Source organism: Strongylocentrotus purpuratus, unplaced genomic scaffold (assembly GCF_000002235.5).
Source record: "Strongylocentrotus purpuratus isolate Spur 01 unplaced genomic scaffold, Spur_5.0 spur5_scaffold_7, whole genome shotgun sequence".
In the NCBI taxonomy this organism is placed as follows: Eukaryota; Metazoa; Echinodermata; class Echinoidea; order Camarodonta; family Strongylocentrotidae; genus Strongylocentrotus; species Strongylocentrotus purpuratus.
In genome coordinates, this window is record NW_022145613.1 from 6,557,850 (window position 1) to 6,581,083 (window position 23,234).

At 35.6% G+C, this 23,234-nt stretch overlaps 1 protein-coding gene across 1 annotated transcript; it reads left to right on the forward strand.

Annotated features, from left to right (window-relative positions):
- The first annotated feature begins 2,064 nt into the window (after positions 1–2,064).
- Positions 2,065–18,918, forward strand: LOC583472 (X-ray repair cross-complementing protein 5). Its single transcript, XM_783379.5, has 20 exons — positions 2,065–2,221; positions 3,183–3,296; positions 4,170–4,341; positions 4,870–5,047; positions 5,513–5,689; positions 6,177–6,291; positions 7,610–7,745; positions 8,625–8,737; positions 9,791–9,991; positions 11,201–11,291; positions 11,975–12,035; positions 12,991–13,063; positions 13,491–13,684; positions 14,523–14,628; positions 15,202–15,274; positions 15,718–15,830; positions 16,360–16,456; positions 16,931–16,998; positions 17,553–17,627; positions 18,556–18,918. Exons 1-20 carry the CDS (start codon positions 2,204–2,206, stop codon positions 18,568–18,570), a joined length of 2,190 nt encoding a protein of 729 aa, XP_788472.3. The 5' UTR covers positions 2,065–2,203; the 3' UTR covers positions 18,571–18,918.
- The last annotated feature ends 4,316 nt before the right edge of the window (positions 18,919–23,234 follow it).

The following is a 23,234-nucleotide window of genomic DNA, read 5'->3' on the forward strand; positions in this document are numbered from 1 at the left end:
ATCATCAGGGTGGCTCATAATGGAATGCATTTTTGTTCATTTTACTAAGGGAATCCCTTCCCTAAGCTCCCTAAATAATATTTTCTTGGTATTTTTTCTTCTTCATCTTCTTATACTTCGATTTCATTCATTATCTTTAAAGGTATACGGTGGGTCCTCATCCAGGCAGGTACCCGTATCCGTCAATCTTCTTTAAAAAATGAGAACATTTTGCGTATCATAAACAGTCAACGCCTTGCAAAAGAATCGTTGCTCTTTATCTCGGGATAGCCTACGGCAGTGACTACACTGTTGCCCATATGGTTGAAATATTCTATTATTACCTCATTTCGTAAACTAATGGTGACAAAGGTTTGTGCTTGATAGATAAAGTTTATACCTTCTCAGAACTCTAATGATCACGCTCTGTAACTTTGTAGATGTGTACTTTATCTATCCAGAATAGATCATATTGTCACAATCACACAGAGGCGGCGCTCCATGGAGGGGGCAGGGGGCACAGGACCCCCACTTTTTCAGTAAACCCAAAAGTGCCCCTTTTTACATAGGAAAGTGCCCTTTAACTTTGTAAGAAATGCCCCTTTTTACATAGGAGAGTGCCCATTTGACTTTGAAAAGTGTCCCAATTACTTTGTAAAAGTGCCTCTTCCCCTTTTCACCACTGATAACTGCCCCTTTTATTTTGACACGTGCCCCTTTTCATTCGACAAGTTTCCCATTTTTCTTTGCAGTATGTGTCCATTTTTCATTCTCCTAAGTGCCTTTTTAATATCTAGTAAGTGCCTTTTTTCAAATGAGAAGTGTCCCTTTTACTTTGACAAGTGCCCCTTTTCCTTTTGTAAGAAGTGCTCCTCTCCATTTTAATAACTTCACATTTTTACTCAGATGAGCGCACCTTTAATTTTCAAACGTGCCCCCTTCTCCTTTCTAATAAGTGCCCTTTTCCGGGGTTCCTTTCTAACTAAATGTCCCTTTCAGCCTATGAAAAATGCCCCTTCACATTCTGATAAGTGTTCTTTGCTTCTCTGATGAGTGCCTCTGTTCACCTTTAATGACTGCCCCTTTAATTTTGACACATACACAATTTCCTTTCTAATATACATGTAAGTGCCTCTTTTTCTTTTTAATAAGAGCCACTTCCCCCTTCCCATAAAAGCTTCCGTTCACCTACGATAAATGCCCCTATTAAAATATAATTGGTGCCCCCTTTTCTTCCAAAAAATGCAAATTTTCCTTTATTATAAAAGCCCATTTGTCATTCTCATAAGCGCCCCTTATGTCCAGTGCCCCTTTTCACCTCTAATGATTTTCGTTTTAACAATGATTCGTGCCCCTTTTCCTTTCAAATAAGGGACCTGTCACCCTTTTCAAAAGTGCCCATCTTCACCTCCTATAAATGCCCCTATCAAAATATGATGGGTGCCCCTTTCCGTCGAAAATGCACATTTCCTATTCACACACGTGCCTTTTTTAAAATCCCTGGTGAGTGCCTCTTTTCAGGTGTAAATAAGAAGTGCCACATTTTCACCCCTGATAACAACCCTTTGTACCTCGACACATGCCCCTAATAAGTGTCTTATCCATTTCGATAAATGTTCCCTTTTCCTCTCATCACTACACGTCCCCCCAAATAAGCTCGCTCGCATTTACAAACAGTGTCACGTTACTTATCAAAACTGGGTCCTTTCAATCTTCCGTTATGAGAATGTGCTTATAACCCCATCAGGATTGGGTTTTTTCCTCTTTATAAGATGTAATTTTTCGCCCTGCAGACTCACACATCTTTAATTTGTTTCCTCGTTTGCTTCGCTCAGTCACTAATTATTCAGACCATCACACCCTACTGCAAAGTCTTACTAATGCCAATGTCACTTTGAGATTTCCCTCTGTAGGTGCCCTTTTTCCAGAAAGTGCCCCTTTTTGTTGGTTCCCCCCCCCCCCCCCCCCATCCTTCGAAGTCGCTCCGCCGCCCCTGCAATAAGAAAATACTCAAAACTTTATGGACAACAAACAGTGTGTTCAGTTAGCACTGAATGTTTTGTCATCGTTTAGGTGACCGTACGTGACCTAGTGCCTGCATCTGCATGCTGATGACAGCAGAGCCAAATCCGCGAATTTATGTTTTGCGAGGTCTTTTGAAAAGAAGTGATACATTTCGGTTTTGATTAATATTGGATGAACTGATTAGCCTAATACTGGTATCATGGGAAGCAAAGAAAAGGTTAGTAGCTGAGCAAGTATTGATGTATTCTCATTGTTATGCCGTTCAACTTAAAGAATGTCTTTATTCTTCATTTGTTAATCAATCGCTTCGTAATGAAGAATTCTCGTAGTGTACGGACAGTGGTCATTTTGCGCCCTGAGGTTGATGCCTTCCGCACTCATGGAGAGTCGGCAGATCTATGTCCTCCAAGTCCAATCATATTTCAAGTTTTGCATAGGGGGTCTAAATCGAAAGTTGTTGTATTCATATATCTGATGTTTCGTTCATTCTTTTTTTATATTTTTATTTCCTCTCATCTTAACCTTATGTAGAAATATTGTAGGTCTATAGCTAAAGCGTTTTATTCTGAATAAAAACATTGTAAACACTAAACAATGTAATGATGATCATGATGATATAAAAAATGTCAAATAATTTTGTGTTATTGTTATCAAATAAATTACTTTCTAGTTACTAGATGTGCGCATGCGTCCCTGAACGAGGCCAGGCATGACATTGCGCGATTAGAACCATGGCTAAGCAAACCGTTGTGCGTCTGGCTTCACGGGGAAGGTTGAGTGGCTGACAATCGGTTTTTATTAAAAGACCAATTTTCAATCTTTTCTGCTGCCAACAGATAATGGCACTGAGCACTCACATCCATGGGACCTGGTAGACTGCATCTTCTCCCACTGGTTCAAGAGTAAAGTGTTAAATGTTGGGCTTTGTTAGATCTGGCTTTGTTTTTAGTAGACCCTAGGCCTAGACCTTTTAAAACCCACTGTTAACATGGTTAATATTTTAGCACTTGGCACTCACACAGCAGTATGATAATACATACCAGTTACCACCTATTAATGGAATGTATTTACACCGGAAGAAGAAGAAGCATCAATTACAATTCCTGTCCCACCAACCCACAGCAAACTGATTGTACATGTGTAACTGAATAAATCCTATCTCTCTTTATGTCTTTCAGGAAGCCATTGTAATTGTTCTAGATGTGGGGCCATCTATGAACCAAGCTCCTCCTGGCAACTGTACGACCCTTGAGACGGCACGGGATGTCATCACCATGATTCTACAGAGGAAGGTAAATAAAGCAGTGTGTAGTGAGTGATGCTAAGCCTGTAAGCCATCATTATGCACACATAGGTGCATTACTATCCTGGCTGTGTATTAAAAGCTGGGCTTTTGATTCTCAACATTTCAAACACCACTGTTCAAAACTTAACTAATTTCACTCAAAATCGGTACTTTAGTGACAATTGATGACACCTAAATAGCAGTAAAATACAATTTTTTCAACTTTCCGATGTTAGGAAGAATAATTTGTGAATCTACTGTCAACTTTGCCGACCAGCCGCATCGACATAATTGTGTGCATTTGCATGTTGTGAGTGTATCGACTATTCATGTATTCAAATGCTGCCTATTAACACGTAGTGCAGTGCTAGAGGTCAATGCACATTAGCATTGACTCTCTATGCTTTGCTGGAGTGTCATTATGGGAAATAGAAACCCTGTGCACACTTTGAATATCTGAGTTCGACAGAAATAGATTAAAAATTTGCAACAATTGTTTAGTTATTAATACATATTCTTTGTTACTCCAAGGTGATATGGCACAAAGATTGACAAGAGAAAGAAACATATTTTAATTCAAAGAGGATATAGATATCAAATAAAACAAAATGTGTATTTTTTATTTATAAATGCATGTTATGATAGATTTATACATAATCCAACTAAGTCTTAATATGTTGACTAGTCTTGATAATTATTTTTATTTTACTTTACCCCCCCCCCCCCATTGAAAAAAAAATCAAATTCATTTGGGGATAGATTCATTAGCATAATTTCTGACTGCTATGGTTATTATGAATAGTGCCATTAACCAAGACATTAAACACATAATTATCAGTTCATGCCAAGTAACACTAATTTTTGTTTCACTTTGCCGTAGGTGTTTGCCGAGTCTAAAGATGAGATTGCCCTGATCCTGTTTGGCACTCCTGGATCAGCCAACAAGATGGACTATGATAACATCACAGTGGAAAGGCCCTTCAGATTGGCTGATCTTGATCTTATCCAACACATCAGGAGCAACATCCAAGCAAGCACAGAGTCAGGAGACTGTATCCTTGTCAAAGCAATGTTGCCCTACATCTACATTGACCTGTTTTCATAAGTCCATTTTTCTTAACATATATATAGTGGAGGGGTTCCATTTTAATTCATAATTTATAATGCTATTGGGTCAATTTCAAGAGAAATATTGTTAATTCAATTTATTTTCCTTATTACATCCACTACAGAGGCTGTAAACAAGGTGAAGTTGCATTATATTCATTTTGTCAACCTCATGGTCTAGCTGCTGTCCTCAGATAGATTAGATTGTTATATCTATGTTTTTCCAGAACAAAAATGTCTAAAAGCAACAAGAAAAAATAAATTGAGGTCAGCTGGACAAAAAAGGGAGGAGGAGGGGGACGGGAAACAAGAAATTATATTTATTTGGTCTAAAAGTGAAGTGGGGCTTACTTAGTCCTGTATCAAGCTCTTTATTGTGTACAAATCATTACGATTCTGTAACAAAATGAATACCGGTAAACAAAAAATAATCTAGTCATGATCTTTGACTTATATAACTTTTGTAATGTCAGTTGTTGATGCTCTTATCGTTGCAATGGACCTCATCCACGATGCAACTTCCGAGAAGGCATCAAAGTTCACAAAGAATCGCATCATCCTCTTCTCTGATCTGGGAGGAGAGTTTGCAGACGACAAGCTTCAGAATGTGACACATAGCCTCAAAGCCATGAAGACGGAAGTTAACATGATGTAGGCTCTAAGCTCTTATTTCAGCAAAATATGTATGCTCTAAGCATTAATTCATTCCAGGTTTCTCCTGAAGTAGAATCATTTTAATTTTCTTCCTCTATTCAAAATGGATATTATATCATAAAATACATTTAAACATAGCTCCAGTAAAGTAATGCTTAAAATTAGTATTATTCTAAAAGGAAAATGATAATAAACAACACATGCTCATTGTTAAATGACCATCATTTACAAGTTGATAAACAGTGATATCTCTATGTTAATGTAGTTGACCAATGTGGATAGAGTAAAATGATGGTGGGTTAAAAAACAAAAGCTCCCTGTCTTAAGATCATTATGCCTACAGCACAGGTTCAAAAATGAAAATCTATATAAAGAGACTTCTTGAGACCTACATTCATACTACGATATTATGACATCTGGGTACTTAGATCAAATTCATTCAATTCATTTCCTACATTGCAGAGGACTTCCATTTGACAACACAGATGGTGGTGGCAATGGCGATGATGCCCGTGATCAGCCGTCCACCAGCCGAGGTCGTGGGCCACCACGAAAGGTGAAGACCCCACAACAGATGGCTGGAGAGAGGCTGGTTATGAACATTGTGGAAGAAGTGAACGGATGCATCTATTCATTCGAGTGAGTCTTTTGATACTCGTTGAATCCGTTCTTGTTTCCAAAGAATGCATTTTATCAACAGAAAGGGTTAACTGGAATATTGAGCATGGTTCTATAGATTGAATGTTCATAGTTTCACAATCAAAAAGATTGTTTTACCTGTGAGACTTTTGCCTTATCACCACTGCAGGCATCATCAGACTGATGTTCCATGGCTAACATCAAAAGAATCATTTTCTTTGAAAATTTTATAGGTCCAAGCTGTAATAGGGTTATTAGATACTGAATCTTTGGTTTGTTGTCAATATGTCACAAAGTACTTTGCCCGTAAACACTACCCTTTGAAATTGATATACCGGTTGATGACTAAATGCTTCTAGTGCAGTAGATACAAAGATACAAGTAATTTGTAAATTGTTTTATTTTGCTCGAGTTGATAGAAGCAAGTATATCATTGCTCAAAGTCGTGTATGTGATGCTTGAAATGACTATGTTTGGTTGTTTACAGTGAGGTGATCCCAGCAGTGACCATGTTTGAGAAGAGGGCAGTCAGACCTACGCCATGGAAGGTCAATCTAGAGATTGGATCAGAACTCAAAATACCAGTCTCAGGGTATCTCAAGGTATGATTTATATTTATCTTCTTAATAACCCCCTTCTCTGTGGTGTGGGCATAAAATAGCCCCCCCCCCCCCCCCTCCATGAATTAAATATAATATCATAGTTAAATAATGGACACAAAATTAGAGTAAAGAAGTGTTTTTTTCCTACTTAAAACTAACAGATACAGACATTAGAGCGCCGTAATGGCAGCACAGCTTAAGCCGGGGAAATAATCTCTCAAGTTTGGAAGCGCTTAGTGATTGTAATAAGCGCCATATTAAAACTGAGTATTAATATTATTATTATTATTATTATTATTATTATTATGAAGTTGGTTCTTATGGAAGATACCTAATGACCAATGGAACAATAGATTAGGTATTTAAATTGAAATTGAATAATCACTTAAAGCTGCTAGGGTATTCTTGTTTTACTTACCATCATTATATGAAATTGTGACAAATTCCATTTCTTTGTCTTTATATTTCATAAGGATTCATGTTTAGGATTAGGGTACGGGTTAGGACAAGGCTTTGGGTAAAGCATTAGGGTAACATGGTTCAGGTAAGGGTTATGCTAATCCATTACCCTGATGATGCAGATATTATTATGTTGGTATAGGACAAATCATGCTTCGGGCCAGTGATGTGTGGGCCCAATTATTTATGGGACCAGTGGTGTCTAAAGATCATCTAAGATAGTGACAATCATCTTTAATGAGTAGCATTATTTGGCAGTTATCATGTAAGAGGGCACTTGCTTGTAATATGCCCCAGTGCCATTGATTAGGAGAGTTTGGCCAACCCGGTTCGAGTTGGACACAATATGGCGACTACTGCTTTGTTGAGCAAGCACAAAACAAAAGAATATACGCCATGTTCTGACCCAGTGAAACCAAGTTGGCCAAACTCTGTGTATAGATGGTATGCCCTGTTGGCAGATGACATCTGTTTATCATCCATGAATAAAATTAAATTAAAATCCTCTTGATATGTCTATGATGAATGGTAGTCCTGATGTGAGAGAGCTCTATTATTCAGTGTTCATATCAAGAAATTGTTCATCTTTGGGTGAAGTATATGGGGATAAGTCATATGTTGTATGGGAGTCATTGTACAGAATCTCCTAATAGAGATAGAGGTAGTTGTCCTCATTGTTGCTGCCTCAGAGATGATAGCATAATTAATGCGCCTCAGAATAGAATTTCTAGATAGACGGCACTATAGAAATGCCTATAATTATCAATAAGCATAGTGATGCGATAGTTGGCCAGATTTACGGATACGACACCCATCTGTGTTGCTGAAGGAAATACCCTTTCATTCTCTATATGACTAGGTGAAAGAAGCCACAACCAAAAGCTGGAAGTCCACCTTCCAGAAAGGTCACAGAGAGTTCACCCCTCAAACCATCCGCTCTAAGCATCTCAACGATGACGAAGAAACAGAGGTAGAAAAGGAGGACCAGGTGGAAGGTGAGATCGATGAGAAGAATTGTATTGCCCTTTGCGACCGACCCAACAATTTCGAAATTGACTTTTTTTTAAAGTTTTTTTCTTTTTACCGTTATTTAGAAGAAAAAATGTATTAAAGCGTTCAAAACTGAGAAAAATCAGCCCAAAGAGGGATTTTTTTAAATAAATTTTTTAAGTAAAAAAAAAAAAAAAATCTGACCGACCGACCCATGTTTTGGCACCTAAAGGGCAATACAACATCTTTTTGGTTTAGGCCTAAGCCAAGTACATGGTTGTAATTGGAAGGTGTAGGGGACCTATGGCTTGTAGCCCTATTTGATAGACTAGGTTATTTTTAGTAAATAAATAAGATGTCTTTTGAAAGAAAATGCCCTTAGGAATTCCCATACCACAGCCTTTGATTTTATTCATGTAGAAAACACATTAATTTAACATCTCCATCCAACCTTAAAACAAAAAATTACATTGATTCATCAAATTATTTAAAAAAGGTCCATAAATAGAAATTAGAAGTCTTAGATATGATAGTAAAGTACATTGTTATAGTGCTCAATACTCATTGTTTCTAAGCGTGTTATGCCGTGCACATATCATACATTAATGATCAAATAGTAATCACATAATTTCCTGCATTTTTGTTGAATGCAACCCTCACTTTTAATCACACGTATATTTCAAATTATTACAGGTGCTCAAAAGGACATTTTTTATTTTTTATTTTGTTGAATGTATCCCTGGTAATTCTCATTTTTAAATGAGAATTACTTATTACATAAAATGCTTATTGTTATTTCAAAGATTTAGATGATCTTCAACTTTCATAGAATAGGAAAACAAAATACCATTATGACTTTTCCATCCTGCATCTTCTATATTCAGGTTATCGCTATGGTAATGACATCATCCCAATCTCAGAGGAGGACAAGAAAAACATGGATTACAAGAAACCTGGCAAAGTCATGCAAGTCCTTGGCTTCACTAAAGATAGCAAAGTAAGTTATTATAGAATAATTATTATCTGATAAATAATAATAATAATAATAATAATAGCCTAATAGTCCACTCCAAATTTTATTAAACCGAAACGGAAATTCTTTTTGCCCAATTGATCGTGAGCCCGGCAGCCACTGAGCAGCGCCAGATCGACGTTGCTCTATCCCTTATTGTTGAACGCCAAACAAGGTAGCAACAACTCCCATCTTTTAACGTCTTTTGGTTAAGATGAAATGAAGAAATTTAAAGGTAGATCAAAGCTTTTGTTGACTTTGAAATAATGAAAATGGATTTTCTAATTTTCTTCTTGTGGATACACCTACATCCGTGAAGATAGAACATGATCCCTGAAGCGTTTACTCTTGAAAATCCTAATTTTTGTGAAATTGTCTTTACTGATGATTTTGATGATTCGTTTATTACAATGAATATATACTCTACAAAAAATGGTCTTCTTGATGTACCTAGTGTTTTCTTCTATTCAAATATATACACTGTAAGCACTTTATATATTTTTTGATTTTGTATTTAAAAAGTTTATTGTAACTTAATTCTTTCCTAAATCCTGACTTAAATTAATTTGATATAAATAAGATTCGTTCATGCTTAGAGTAATAGATAGATAGATATTTGGTTTTATTCAAGAAAAAATACTGATCAAAAAGTCCAAAGACTAAACAAGTCAGTTTACAATATAAAATGCATAACAAAAAATATAACAGGGTTAAAAAAAAAACATGGATAAATTAAAATAGTACTTAATAAAATAAACAGGGTTCTACCAATTCAAAGTGATAAAAATATGTAAAGTAATACAATGTATTTAAAGTTGAAACCATCAGTACTAACGGGGGTGATGAGTATAGTTATACATAAGTAATTACAAATCAAAAGCCAAAGAGGTGAGTTCATGAAACATAAAGTAAGGTTGCTTGAATTCACATGGCAAGAATGTAGTATGTTTGAAGTGTACATTAAAGTTAGTCTCTGAGCATCTAAAAGGCCTAGTAGTATAACATGCGCATTCTTCAATTTGCTCTCCTTTTCACCAGATAAAAAAGCACCAGCAAATAGGCAACAGCGTGTACATCTTCTACGCCCAACCAGACGACCAGGCAGCGGCGATGTCTTTCTCGGCTCTCGTCAATGCTCTTTACGAGACCAACTCGGTGGCCATCGTTAGGAGAGCCTACTCGGGTAGTAGCGCTCCAAGGATTGGTTTCTTGGCCCCACACATCAAAGCTAATTATGAGGTGAGAGGGTATAGGGTAATGGTTGACCCCTTCATTGTTATCAGCAACAAATCATTACCTAGAGTTTGAGTGTTGAACAGTGTGTAAAGATGTAATGATGGCTTGTGTTGCTTGGTTTTGTTTGTTTGTTTTTTGTGTGAAACAGGGACAGGTACACTCATTATGAAGTTATCTTCTGTATAAAAAATTTTATTACCAATTTCACAATGACACAACTTTTAAAAGTCTGAATGACGGCGGCATAAGTACTTGACGACACAGGAGGAGTTTAAGTTTCACATGCCATGGATGCAAAATCGTGCCCAATAATTTGTATGTTCTATTTCATGTTTGAGTGATTGATGATTCATTTTATCAGACTACTGATAAATCATGAATGAATGTCTACGGGCCAGCCTGCATCTGATTACCTGGGTAATAGTATAAATATTTAAAGGGCTTAGGGTACGTTTATGCTTAACTTTTTCTGGCCAGAATGAGGCATTTGTTACGCGTTTAGTTCAAAACATGGTTGCGTCCTTTCTCATTTTTGTAGAATCACAATATAATCCAAGATGTTTTGCCTCTTTTCTTGGACCAATATTATTAATTTCAAAGTCATAAAAAGGCACTCAATATCAACAAACTTGTTCTACAACAACTCAAAATGACAAAATAATCTCAGCTATGCATTTTTTTTTTTGATAGCCAAAAACTTAAAAATTGTCGGCATTAAAAAAAAATTGCTGATTTTTTCCCGATCATTTTTATTGATCGGCGATCGGAAATTATTATCTGACCTCACCTGATCGTCTCAAGATCGGCCCCCGATCCGATGATCGTTTACAGGGCTAGATCCCTTCCCTCTGCAACTTCATCGGACCAAGATCGGGAGGTTTCGAGAGGCTTATCCCGTGCAGTTCCACTAGGGCGCTGCAACAACGAATGGAACAATCGCGAGCCGCGATCAATATTTGATGTGGAAGAAATCAAAGGAGTTCTAGCTGGTTGGCTGAAGATGTGCTTCATATAATCCAATTTAGGTGGCGATACAAATAACCAGAATGCTAAACAGCACAAGGCTACGAGTTGAAGTTTTAAAAAAATATAAGAAGTTTTAGGTACCGTTCTTTGAGTGGTCATCGTTCCCATCTGATTGATGTTGTTGTTGTTGTCATTAATTGTGTTGATTTTAATTAATTTTTGTTCAATTTAAATCAATCTTTTCAGGCTCTCTTCTACATTGAGCTTCCCTTTGCTGAAGATCTCAGAATGTATACCTTCATGTCACTAGACAACAATAAGAGATGCCAGCCATCAGGTTAGTCACATTCACTATAGTCTCTAGACAACAATAAGAGATGCCAGCCATCAGGTTAGTCACATTCACTATAGTCTCTAGACAACAACAAGAGATGCCAGCCATCAGGTTAGTCACATTTACTATAGTCACTAGACAACAACAAGAGATGCCAGCCATCAGGTTAGTCACATTCACTATAGTCACTAGACAACAATAAGAGATGCCAGCCATCAGGTTAGTCACATTAACAATAAATTACAATGGCTTCATACATGTACCCACTACTAATTATTGGTTCTCCGATATTACTGTGACTTTTGCGAGGATACCAATTTGCTGTTGCAAAGACGTGTTTGACCTTCATTTCATTAGAAAATCTTGTTGAAACTTTGATGAAAGCATTTTTGGACATGTGAAGATTTTTATACTTACTATGAATTTCAATAGTCGTTGTGTGGAATAAAACTATGATAGTGTCACATTTCCCCCCTCCCCCGCTTTATTTCAAGTTAGCTTCTTACATGTAAAAATATTTGGATTGTTTTTAATGTGGAAAAAATTAAATAACTTTCTCTTCATGAAATAAATGAACTGTGCCCGTCTTTGAGACGATTTACCAAATTTGGTATCAGTATTATAAAAATTTGTGGTGTTGATAGATTAAATGTATATTATTGATTTCTTTTTTTATAATCTTGCAGAGGAACAACTTGCAGCAGTTGATAGTCTCATTGACAACATGGATCTGATGACAGCAGAAGAGTAAGTCTTTGTGTGTTATAATTTTATTGTCTTTATTCTTCAAACTCGGGAGAAACGACTTCACAATTAAAAATCAAATTGGATTTGTAGTTTCTTAAATTTCTCTGAATTAACCTGATAGCTTCTGGTTGGTAATTTTATAAGTTTTCAATATTAACTTAACATTTTGACTAACTTGTACGTACATGTTGTTCCAATTCTCTCAAGCACGTCATCCACATATCAAAGATGAAATAAAATTTTAATCTGAAATGACAGCCACTTGTTGTCATCAACTTTCGATGTATTAGGATGACTTCAGGAGTATACACAAGTTGAAAATAGTGCATTGAGCATCTAGATTTCCATCATCATAACACATTCCTTGACATAATATTTTGAAGGCATATCATCATCTTTAGTAACATTTCTTATGCCACTTTGTATATATATATTTTTTTTAATTGATGATTTCATCTTTTATACCACTTGTTCCTTTACTTGGTCTACCAAAGTCTCCAATCTCTAGACTGCAGAGAGTTCTACACAATGCTGCAAGAGTTCTGGCACGTTAGAAGAGGAGTGAACACATCACTCCAATCCTAAGACATTACCACTGGCTCCCAGTTCAAAAGCGGATTGAATACAAAATCCTAATGCTTGTCTTTAAGGCACTCCACAATACTGCACCTGAGTTCCTGAAAGTAACCCAAACCACCCATGGGGACCGTGCATTTGTGCATGTTGCACCAGTCCTCTGGAACAAGCTGCCAAGTGCCATTCGAAACATTCAATGCCTAGAAACCTTTCAGAAACATGTTAAAACGTTTTTATTTACTCAGAGTTACAAAATGATATTATGTTGTTAAAATTCTGGAGAGAGATTTGTGTATTTTGTATAGCGCCTTGAGTAGGTAATTAGAAAAGTGCGCTTTATAAATGTTTATTATTATTATTATTATTACTTCATTGACAGAGATGAAGATGGAGATACAGAGGCTCTGAAACCAAAGAACACCTTAAACCCTTACACTCAAAGACTATGTCAGGTAAGATCTGGCTGGACATATTGTCCTGTCTCATATTGTGCATTTAAATAGATGTAAACTTCTCAATCAATATCTGTACATCTGAGTGATCCTGTACAATACTAACAACATCTGAGGTTTTGAATATGTCTGATGATTGTATTCAATTTTAATTGCCCTTTTAGAACTCGGATGAGAAAAAATTCTGAAGCGAAATTAAACATTTAATGTCAATTTATGTGTTAATCTCCACATAATGGGTTAAGTATTGGACACCTACGTGACCCAATACATTGGGCTTACCTATACAGTGTACAAATAGATTTGTGTTCAAATAATGCCTGAGCATTTATGATTTTGCAGTTGAAGGGCATTTTATCAAGAGCGGAGGCCTGCAAGTTTATTTTGTTAACTATTCTGACGATGCATTATTACTTTGCAATTGCAGTGCCTAATGCATCGTGCATTGAACCCAGACGACCCCATACCTGGCATTGAAACAGCGATAGCCACCTACCTACAACCCTGCAGGGCTGTAGCTGTCCAGTGCGAACCTGACGTAGAGGCGATGCAGAAGCTCTTCAAGCTGGAGAAGGCCAAAGCCAAGGAAAATGTCACAGGAGACAGCATATGGAAAGCCAGGTACAATAATGATAAAATAATAAGAATATTATTAATGATAGTGGGTTCTTGTTTAGCACTCCTGCCTAGCACATTGCTACTTTTGGCACTCCATTATTATCATCCCGGTTTTAGCACAGCTGCCATTACAGTGCTCAAGAATTTTTAGGAATTAATTCCTACCAGGTACCCATTTATCTCGCCTGGGTTGAGTGTTGCAAATGTAGATTAATGTTCTGCCACAGGACATTAGTGCTGTGACAGGGATTTGAACCTTTACCTTGTGGTTCACAGTAGAGAATCTCATCTACTGGACCAAAACAACTCTACAAGAAATCTTTTTTTGGTTAGGAAAGATGACAATTTAATTTAATTTTGTAGGCTGTAAATAACCCTTTTCTTTGACACTAAGCATTTGAACCATGATATTTGATAAGCTGGTCAGAATCAAGTTTTGATTGTCATCTCCACGTTTCATTGATAAATTGGCCACGAAATACATAGGGTCTGCTCAAAGCGGACCGATTTTGACTTATATTATTTAACAATGATTAACACCTTTCTTGCTCAGAAAAGATGATAAATATCCTCATTAAAGTAGACTTTACAATGCAAGTACCCCATTATTCATGTATGTAACAGAAGGAAATGAATCTGTTATGAATTCATACATGTAAAATATTCAGATACATTGCTTTTGTTACACATAGCATGTAAAGGTTTAGTAGATAAGACAGTTTAATAGCTTTATTAAAAAGAATATTCTGTTTAATAGCAATTAGTAAGTCTCTGTTTTTTTCACTCAAGTTTTCCCTGTACCTTATACAAAGCCTTATTCCTATGTCTTTTCTCAACCTAGTGATGGGGGTGATGGGGAACCAGCGCGTAAGAAGGCAAAGGTCGATGATGAGGTCAACGGAGGGGATCTCAGTATGGCTGGAATGGCAATGGGGGTTGTCACAGAGGTATGTCATGGTGATGATGACAACGGTGATGATGGTGGTTGTGGTATTGGCGTTGGTGGTCGCGATGATAATGGTGATACGAATGATGATGGTGGTTGTGGTATTGGCAGTGGTGATACGAATGATGATGATGATGGTGGTGGGGTTGGGGTTGGTGGTGGTTGTATCGGTTGTGGTTGTGATGATAATGGTGATGATGATGATGATGATTATGGTGGTGGTGGTGATGATAATGATGATGACGATCATTGATGTGGTGGCGATGGTGGTGGTTGTTGTTTGTATTGGTGGTGGGGATAATGGTGATACAAAGGATGATGATGGTGGTGTTGGTGGCATTGGTGATGATGATGATTATGATGTTGATGATAATGAGGATGAAGCCGCTGATTATGGTCATGATGATAACCAACTTACTCAACAGTACCTGTCATTTTATGACATAAGGCTGAGAATGTTGATGAGATTATGATATTTTCTTCGCATAAGCATGTCCTTGCACTGGATTTGATTTCTGTAGTATTGATTTGAACAATTCTGTAATTTAAAAAAAAAATGTTGTTTATTTTCTAGGTTGGTACAGTTGATCCAGTTGGAGACTTCAAGGCCATTATCTCACAGAAAGATGAAGATAGATTCAAGGAAGGTAAGATTTACCCTCTTTTGATATGCTCTTCAGAAATACCATACATGCTTACCAGTTTGTACCAAGTGTGCAAACCAAAAAAAGCTATAGATAACATGTGCAAAATACAGTAACATATTCCACAAAGCAATTGTACTATCATATAAGTTGTATCCAAGATTTTAAGCAGGTTTTTGTACAGTTCAACCAGCAGAATGAAGGTAATTGTAGAATATCAAGGATTAATTGTATAACCTGAGAAACAAAATATCATAGATACAGCAAACATCATGATTGTCATGCACATCGTAGTGAGAATGACCAAAATATAACCATTTCCACTATTTCTTTTACTCTTTGATAATATTCCCACTGAATGTCCGGCTTAAGAGAGTTTTTGGTTAGTAGAATGTGTTCAAACAGATCCTGCAATTAATAAATGTGAGTGTTGTTTGTCCTTTCAGCTGCTGGTCAGATGGGAAGGAGAATTCTACAGCTGATCAAGGAATCATTTGGATCCCAGCTCTACGGTAAAGCCTTGGACTGTCTCCGGGTCTACAGAGAGCAAGCAATACAGGTAACATGCTCAGCGGCATATGTTGGGCTTTTGATAAGGCCTAACAAAAAAAATATGTTGTATTGCCCTTTAGGTGCCAAAACATGGGTCGGACAATCAGAAATCTTTTCTTTGTTTTTTTCTCCCTCTTTGGGCTGATATTTCCTTGTTTTGAATGCTTTGAGATTTTTTTCTCTAAAAATCAGTTAATTAATTTAAAAGCCGACCGTAGATTTCATGATATTAGGTCGTTCTTAAAGAGCAATACAATTTTTTTTTGTTAAAGGCCTCTGTTGGTGTATGTTTGATCATGATATGAGTCCTGAATTTGATATTGTTTTCAATCTAATAATCATTTTATTAAAACATATAGATCTGCGTTGACTTTGATTATCAACATTGTAATTATTATTGGCTGATCGCATCTTGAGCACTAATTTCCTACCAACTCCTTACCGACAGCACCGAGAATAAGGGTCATGTTTTCAAAAGTAGATGTCGCATGGATAATTTCATTGAACCCATCAAATTTGTCCACATTCCTCTTCAGCTGAGTGAACCAGAAACATTCAATGCTTATCTGAGGAAACTGAAGGACGAACTGAAAGAACTCTTGAAAGTCGATTTCTGGCAAGATGTAACAAAAGGTAAGATTACAAATGTTGGTTGTTTGTTACCATATCGGGGAAGACCATGTGACAAGATTTCTTCCCATAAAGAATGTACAGCAGTGTCAACAAATCACTGATTTTGATAAAAATATTGTTCAGGTTTCATGAACTCCCCTGATGATTTCATAAGATCTAAGTAGACACCATCATTATGTATACATTGGCTCCGACACTATCATTTCTATCAGACTTTCAAGTTCTAGACCCATATAGTATTGGTATTGGACCCTGAAGTGCCTTTGCCAATATATACCCAGGACCAGTGCTGTCCTCTACGGCCGAATACTGTAGTGGTGATAGCGAGAATGACTTTCCATGAATAGCCAAGATATCGGTCAGTTTGGGTTTGGTTTGTCAGTGTGACTTGAATATGGATATACCTGCGTCGAAGGTGTAATGCATTCATTGTAGCAGTAAGGATTAAAGTTCATTCAATGTTTCTTCTAACAGATGGTCTCACACTCATCGATGTTACAGAAGCAAGAGACAGCAAAGTATCTAAAGATGAAGCTGACAAGGTATTCTTTAATGATTCCCATCTGTCATTATAAATTGTAAATTTTTGTTTCTTTTCCATATTGATGTATTTTTAATTTTTCTTCGTATTTTTTTAACATTTCAACTTTGTAATCTTTGTTTGTATAATAATAATAATAATATTTAATTTTTATATAGCGCTTAATACAAATGTCTCTAAGCGCTTTACAAATATATACTATCAGTCTTCATCACTGTTTTAATAAGGAATTTTTATTCAATCAACCGAAATGAATGAATGAATAAGATGCGGAAGATTTCTATGATTTCAATATTTATAATGGTTTGTTTAGGTTGGTCCCGTAATGATTGACAGACAATTCAAGACCTCAACAATATACAATGATCTTCAGACAGAAATGCAGTTCATTTTTTAGACGGAGTATCGTGTTAGATCTTTGATCTTGTTCAATCTTGTTGTAGATCCTCCAAACTTTCATTGCAGTGTCATCTTTTTCAAGGGAGTCTCTTGCACTATTTTCAAATTCTGATACTTGGAAGATGATTTTAATATTATTTTCCATGTTTTTTGTAGTTTATCCAGGAGGAGGAAGTTCCAATGGAAGACGAGCCAGCTGCAGCCAATGAGGAAGAAGATGCTGATGATTTGGTGAGTGTAATCAGTGTGCTAATCCCCTTTATTTTCACAATATTGGTGCCATGAAATGTAGAATCAATTCTGCTTGGAACCAGAGGGGTATCTTTTAAGATTAAGATAAACCAGTTTTTTACTAACAACAGACAATGTAGTTGACTACAAGGATTAGCTCAGTCGTTTATAAGGAGAGGAGACACCACGAATACTGCTGTTTTATGAACTGCTTATACAATTAAAAACTGAATTATTCATAACCCTTGTAAATTTGAGTTTTTTGTGCTTTTCTAACTCAAGAATGAAAGGTAGACTGGTTGAGTTAGGGCCTTTTTGATGCATACTTTTAGATATAAGGTTTAATATGTCACATTCTCAAGAAACATAAATTGGGACATAACAATTTTCACATACTTAAAAAATTACAAGAATTGGTAAGGGTATGAATAATTTAGTTGTTAACTGAACTTGTAAATTGTACCGGGTAGTTATTTTGACATCTTATTTTTCCCATATTTGAAGGTACCAACACAATACCCCCTATAATAACCAAAAGAAAACAAAACTATTAAGTGAATATTATTTAATGACCGAATTTAACGTTTTAGCAACTTAGAAAATTATAGAATACAAATTTGACCTTTGATTGTTGTGAGAGGGAAAGTTGTCAAAGAAATATTCCAGACAGATCAGCTCTGGTAAACCTTTACATATGTCCTTAGATTTGTAAAAAAAATGTTCTGGTCATCTCTCCCTCCCTACCCCACCAAAACGAAATGAATTATAGTAATTATAACGATAAGGATGAGTAAGAAAAAAAGTCAATACACCCTTATTTTTTGAACGAGCATGATTAGCCCTGTACCCATTGTCTTCATTGATGCAGGAATAAACTCTGGGAACAGAAAATTGTAACTACATCCATTTTTCTCTCATTTTTCTGCAGCTGGATATGTTGTAAATTTCTGAACCCCGTGATCACATCGAAACCAGGTGAAGTTAACTCCTTCATCGTCCAACATGCTCAACTCAACTCTTCAACAGTTAGCCTTGTAATGTATGGTTGTTCCTTCAAACAGACAATGATCTCCAATAGATGAACATTCTTCCCTTAATTTAACTGAAATTATGTACAGATAAAATAATTTTGGTCATGTCTGTTGGTCATTCTTCTCCATCGATTACCTCAAGCAGAAGCCTGTTGCATATTAAGACATGCATTGCAAATATTGCAAATATTTAAACAAAATTAATCAGAATTAGGATATTTTCTACATTTTTTAATTTTTTTACTGTAGTAGTTGAAATTAATCATGATCATTATTATTGTTATAGTTCTTTGTTTAAAGGTATAGACCAGTTCTGGTCATGCAATTGCATTGTGAAAGAAACGTTGTGGAATTGATCAAAAAAGGTTGATCATCTAGCATATAAGTATTGGTGTGTATTGCAAGGTTCTGGTATCATCAAATTGATAAGAAATTTTGCCCAGTCTTGGTAAAGTTACAAGCACTGTACACAGAAAGATGTATATGTGACTACCCTATATCTATCCAGTCCGGATAGATATAATAATTTACAAGATATATCAATTAGTAGGCGGTTTCCTGGCAAAAGTTTTATCATCACGTTTCAGTCAAAACATATTCTTCCACATGACTGGTAATAAGAGCTTCCATTTCATTTTTTTAGAGGGGGGTGTTTCCAAAACTTGTCTTTACCTTTAAACTTAGGAAAATATTATGATTTGATAATTTCTTGATGCTGTCCATTTAAAATAACATGCATACTGTAGAGAAACAGTACTTTTTTTTTTAAAGGTAGTGAGCTGTTATTATAAGATAATGAAGCGGTCCTAATCACTGATTATTTGAGAGCGTACACGTGACCAGGCATGTATTTTGCTAACGACCGATCATTAGCAAATATTAATGACCGGTCGTTAGTAAAATCAGGTTATAAAATATCATTCTATAAGACAAATAAAACATCATCTTATAAAACAAATAATACACATCCCTTTGTTCGGGCATTAGTAGAATTACTCACACTCAGTACTTTCAGGAAAGTCCAAACACCCTCGGCTATTGCCTCGGGCGTGTTAGCTTGTTCCAAAGGTACCCTGTGTGGGTAATTCTTACAAATGCCCTCACTGCTGTGTATTATTTGTATATTCATGCAATATTCTGGAAATTGAAATATATTTATATTGTTAATAATACTTGCCCAGCTTTCGTAGCCATGAGTTAAGTGTTGAATAATTTTAGTTAGACCAACAACTCTGGAAATAATGTATGGTGACCCTTCTCTAAACTTACAGAGAAATATATTCATTTGAAAATAAAATCCAAGAGTTTGGAAAGGCTTGAGGTTTGTTGGAGATCTGATACTGGGGATAAGAAATATTTTGGCCCATTTCAGACGCATAAATCACAAATATAAACTTGCTAAGTTGACCTAGCTGCAAATATGTTAACCAAAAGCTGCAGGACAATCACATATTAACATCCTAGTCATTATATAGTCATTATACAAATAGAGCATGACTCTAAGTTGGTGATGTCTTAAAAATGTACATAAACCGGAAGACATCTTATTTTTGTGTATAGACATATCCATTTGCAAATGTGATTTTTTCTAATAGTACCTTTAACATTCCATTTGAAGTTTGTTAAAGGTAATACAAAGTTTTGGTATGGGGTCATGAATTTGGTTCAAATGAACATATTGGAAGCATATGCGATCCCACAATATTCAGTGATCGTTGTCGAGGTCGAAATCGACTCGAAATTTAAGAAATTATAAATAATAAATATTTTATTTTGTATAGCTCCCTCTCAAGGTCAAGATATTAATTAAGCTATAAAACAACGTTTCTTGACTAAAATCGGCCAATTAGCTATTCCCGTTCGGAAATTATATACCACAACTACATATTATGACATTATCATGGTCGCAGCTACTATTGTACGGCCGTAGGAGCTATTTGAAACTTATCAAAATTTACCGGGAGCACCGGGAGCACCGGTAAATCTCTATATTCAATTTTTCTCGAAAGCAGAAGTGTTTTAGGGGCTAAAATTTCTAGTGCTTTTAATACATCCACAGGGGCATCCAAATATATCAAAATTGTAAAGAATCACTATCAACCCAAGTTTCAAAATTTCCTAAAACTTTGTAATACCTTTAAAGAAATGCATATCATAGCATGTAGAACATCATTTATCTACAAAATGCTATGTATGCCTGATTACTAAAGCTATATAAAAGCATTCACTTTGATTAAGTGTCCCTATTACGTATGTCAGTATTTTTTGTTAATGTTAGCTGAATATTCAAATCCTGTTGAAATATTGTAAGAAGCAATCAGTCATGTGCTTTCATTTTAGGTCATATAATCTAATCATTAATGTCACAAGATATGTATTGAGATGAATAGTAGTTTTCATCTTAACTGTTTAATTTGTTTTTTCTAAATTCCTGGTGAAGTTCCCTTAGATCCCAAATTGTTTGAGCTATTCCTATAGGATGTGCGTGTAATCCTTCTGTTATTGGCCAGGAGATCCTGCTCTTTGAATAAGCTAAAATTCCTGTCCGGCAAATGATAATTCACCTAAGCTAGAAGATAATGATAGAGCCGCTAATGGTGTTCTTGATTTTCTTTAATAGTGATTAGGAGATAGTCAGCTTGCCAAGATCCTGTTACTAATCACACAGATTTGAGTGCACAAAGCTATTGAAGCCAAGACTTAAAGAGGAGAAACTCTTTTTGTCTTGCTTCAAAGAGGCAGATTATCTGTCTTCATTATTGTAAAAGGTGCAAGACGATTAAATGAAGCAGCAACTAGCATGCATGAACAAATTCGGTATTTGATATGAATTTGATGCTGACAAGTCTAGAAGTCTTGGATTGTCCCTAGAAGCAGTTAAATGGAAATTAATGGACACAATGCAGGAAAGTATTATTCCACATCCTGAAATATAGGTCCTTTCCTAATTACTTCCATTTAACTACTCTCGTTCGAAGGTACTTTCTGAAGCAAAGTTGCAAAGTCCTGAAATAACTTATTGTTAAACTCTGAACACTTTCGCAATCTGTAATTGCAAATCAAATTTGACCAGTCCAAGTGTAAAAATTGATACTTATGAATAATTAATGCATCAGAGAAGATTTCATTCCATTTCTCTTTGCTTTTCAATGTGAATTTATCTTGAGTTATTTTTTGCTTAGTGAACTAAAATATTTGTTTATATATGGAACTCAGATTTGAATGTATTCCTCCTTACAAATGCTATTACATTCTTCTCCTCTTCCATACATGCCTTATATTAAGGTTTGCTAGAACACATCCTAGCAGTACTAGCTTACATGTGTAGGGAAAGAAACTATATCTTGAGTACAACTCGTGTATCTGTAGAAAATAATTATTTTCAGCTTTGCAAATTGCTTATGAAACCAGGAGGTCTTTTTATTTGTAAATGATTTGTAATCAATACTCTTTGAGGACGGAACAAAGTTTCTCTCTTAATAAAGATGTTGTAATTATTCTTGCTGTAATTAAGGTATGTAACAAAGAATGTTACATAATGGGATTTATGCCATGTTCTCTGATGTACATCTATATGTCCGATTTTCATCTCACAGCAGGCTAATGTGTGCACTGCTTCCTGACATAAGCCTATTTGAAGAAAAAAAAACATATCTTGATGTCAAATATGATTAATAAGGAACCAACTTTTAACTTAACTTGATAGCAGAAAAGTAGGTCCAAAAATTTGGCAATACACATGCACGAATTGTTAGATTTAGTTTGCAATATTTTAGGTGATCAATAAGCACTGTAGACTATCTTGCACCAGATTTTCGCTCAATTTGTGACAGCATTTTAAGTTGGTCATCTTGAGAATGGAGGGAAAGGTTAGTGTTGATTTTTATCATCAGATCATGAGTTCTCTGATATGATCAGTTCAGGTGACATGTATTTGCACACACTATTCACCCCCAAACTTTCGTGAAGCAAATGCAAACATTTATCAAAGATAATTGCAATGCAATAACATATTGATGTCATGATTTGTTCTCAAAATTGCATCAAAAAATAAGCAACTGACATGATTATATTCATGCCAATTTATGTTGTCTATATTAAAGCAGAGCTTTCTAGCACATGTATGTCATTATATAATGTTCACACGCTATTTGGGCATAGTATCTATAGTAATCAACATTGTATTCGTTTTTGTATTTGAAAAACAGGTCTTTTTTTATGTATGCCCAACATGTCATTTAATCATTTCAAGTAGGTTATTTTGTTACTATAAGCTACCTTGAAAAGGTAGAGAGAATAAAGAATTTCTTTAGGAAATAGATTTTTAAAAGCTTATTTTGAGTTCTTACTTTTATTGTTGTTTTAGTTTTAAAACATATTCTCAATAAACATACATGTATATTACACTAACAAAACAGTTTTTATAAAACATGACGCTCAACTTACGTTGCTTTGTGTTTTTCAAATATTTCTAATCTTACCCCTAAATTTCTACGTATCTTGTGAAATGTTGAAAACTTTGCCACATAATTTTATTGAAACCCTTACAATAAACACATTAAATAAGATATAAGTA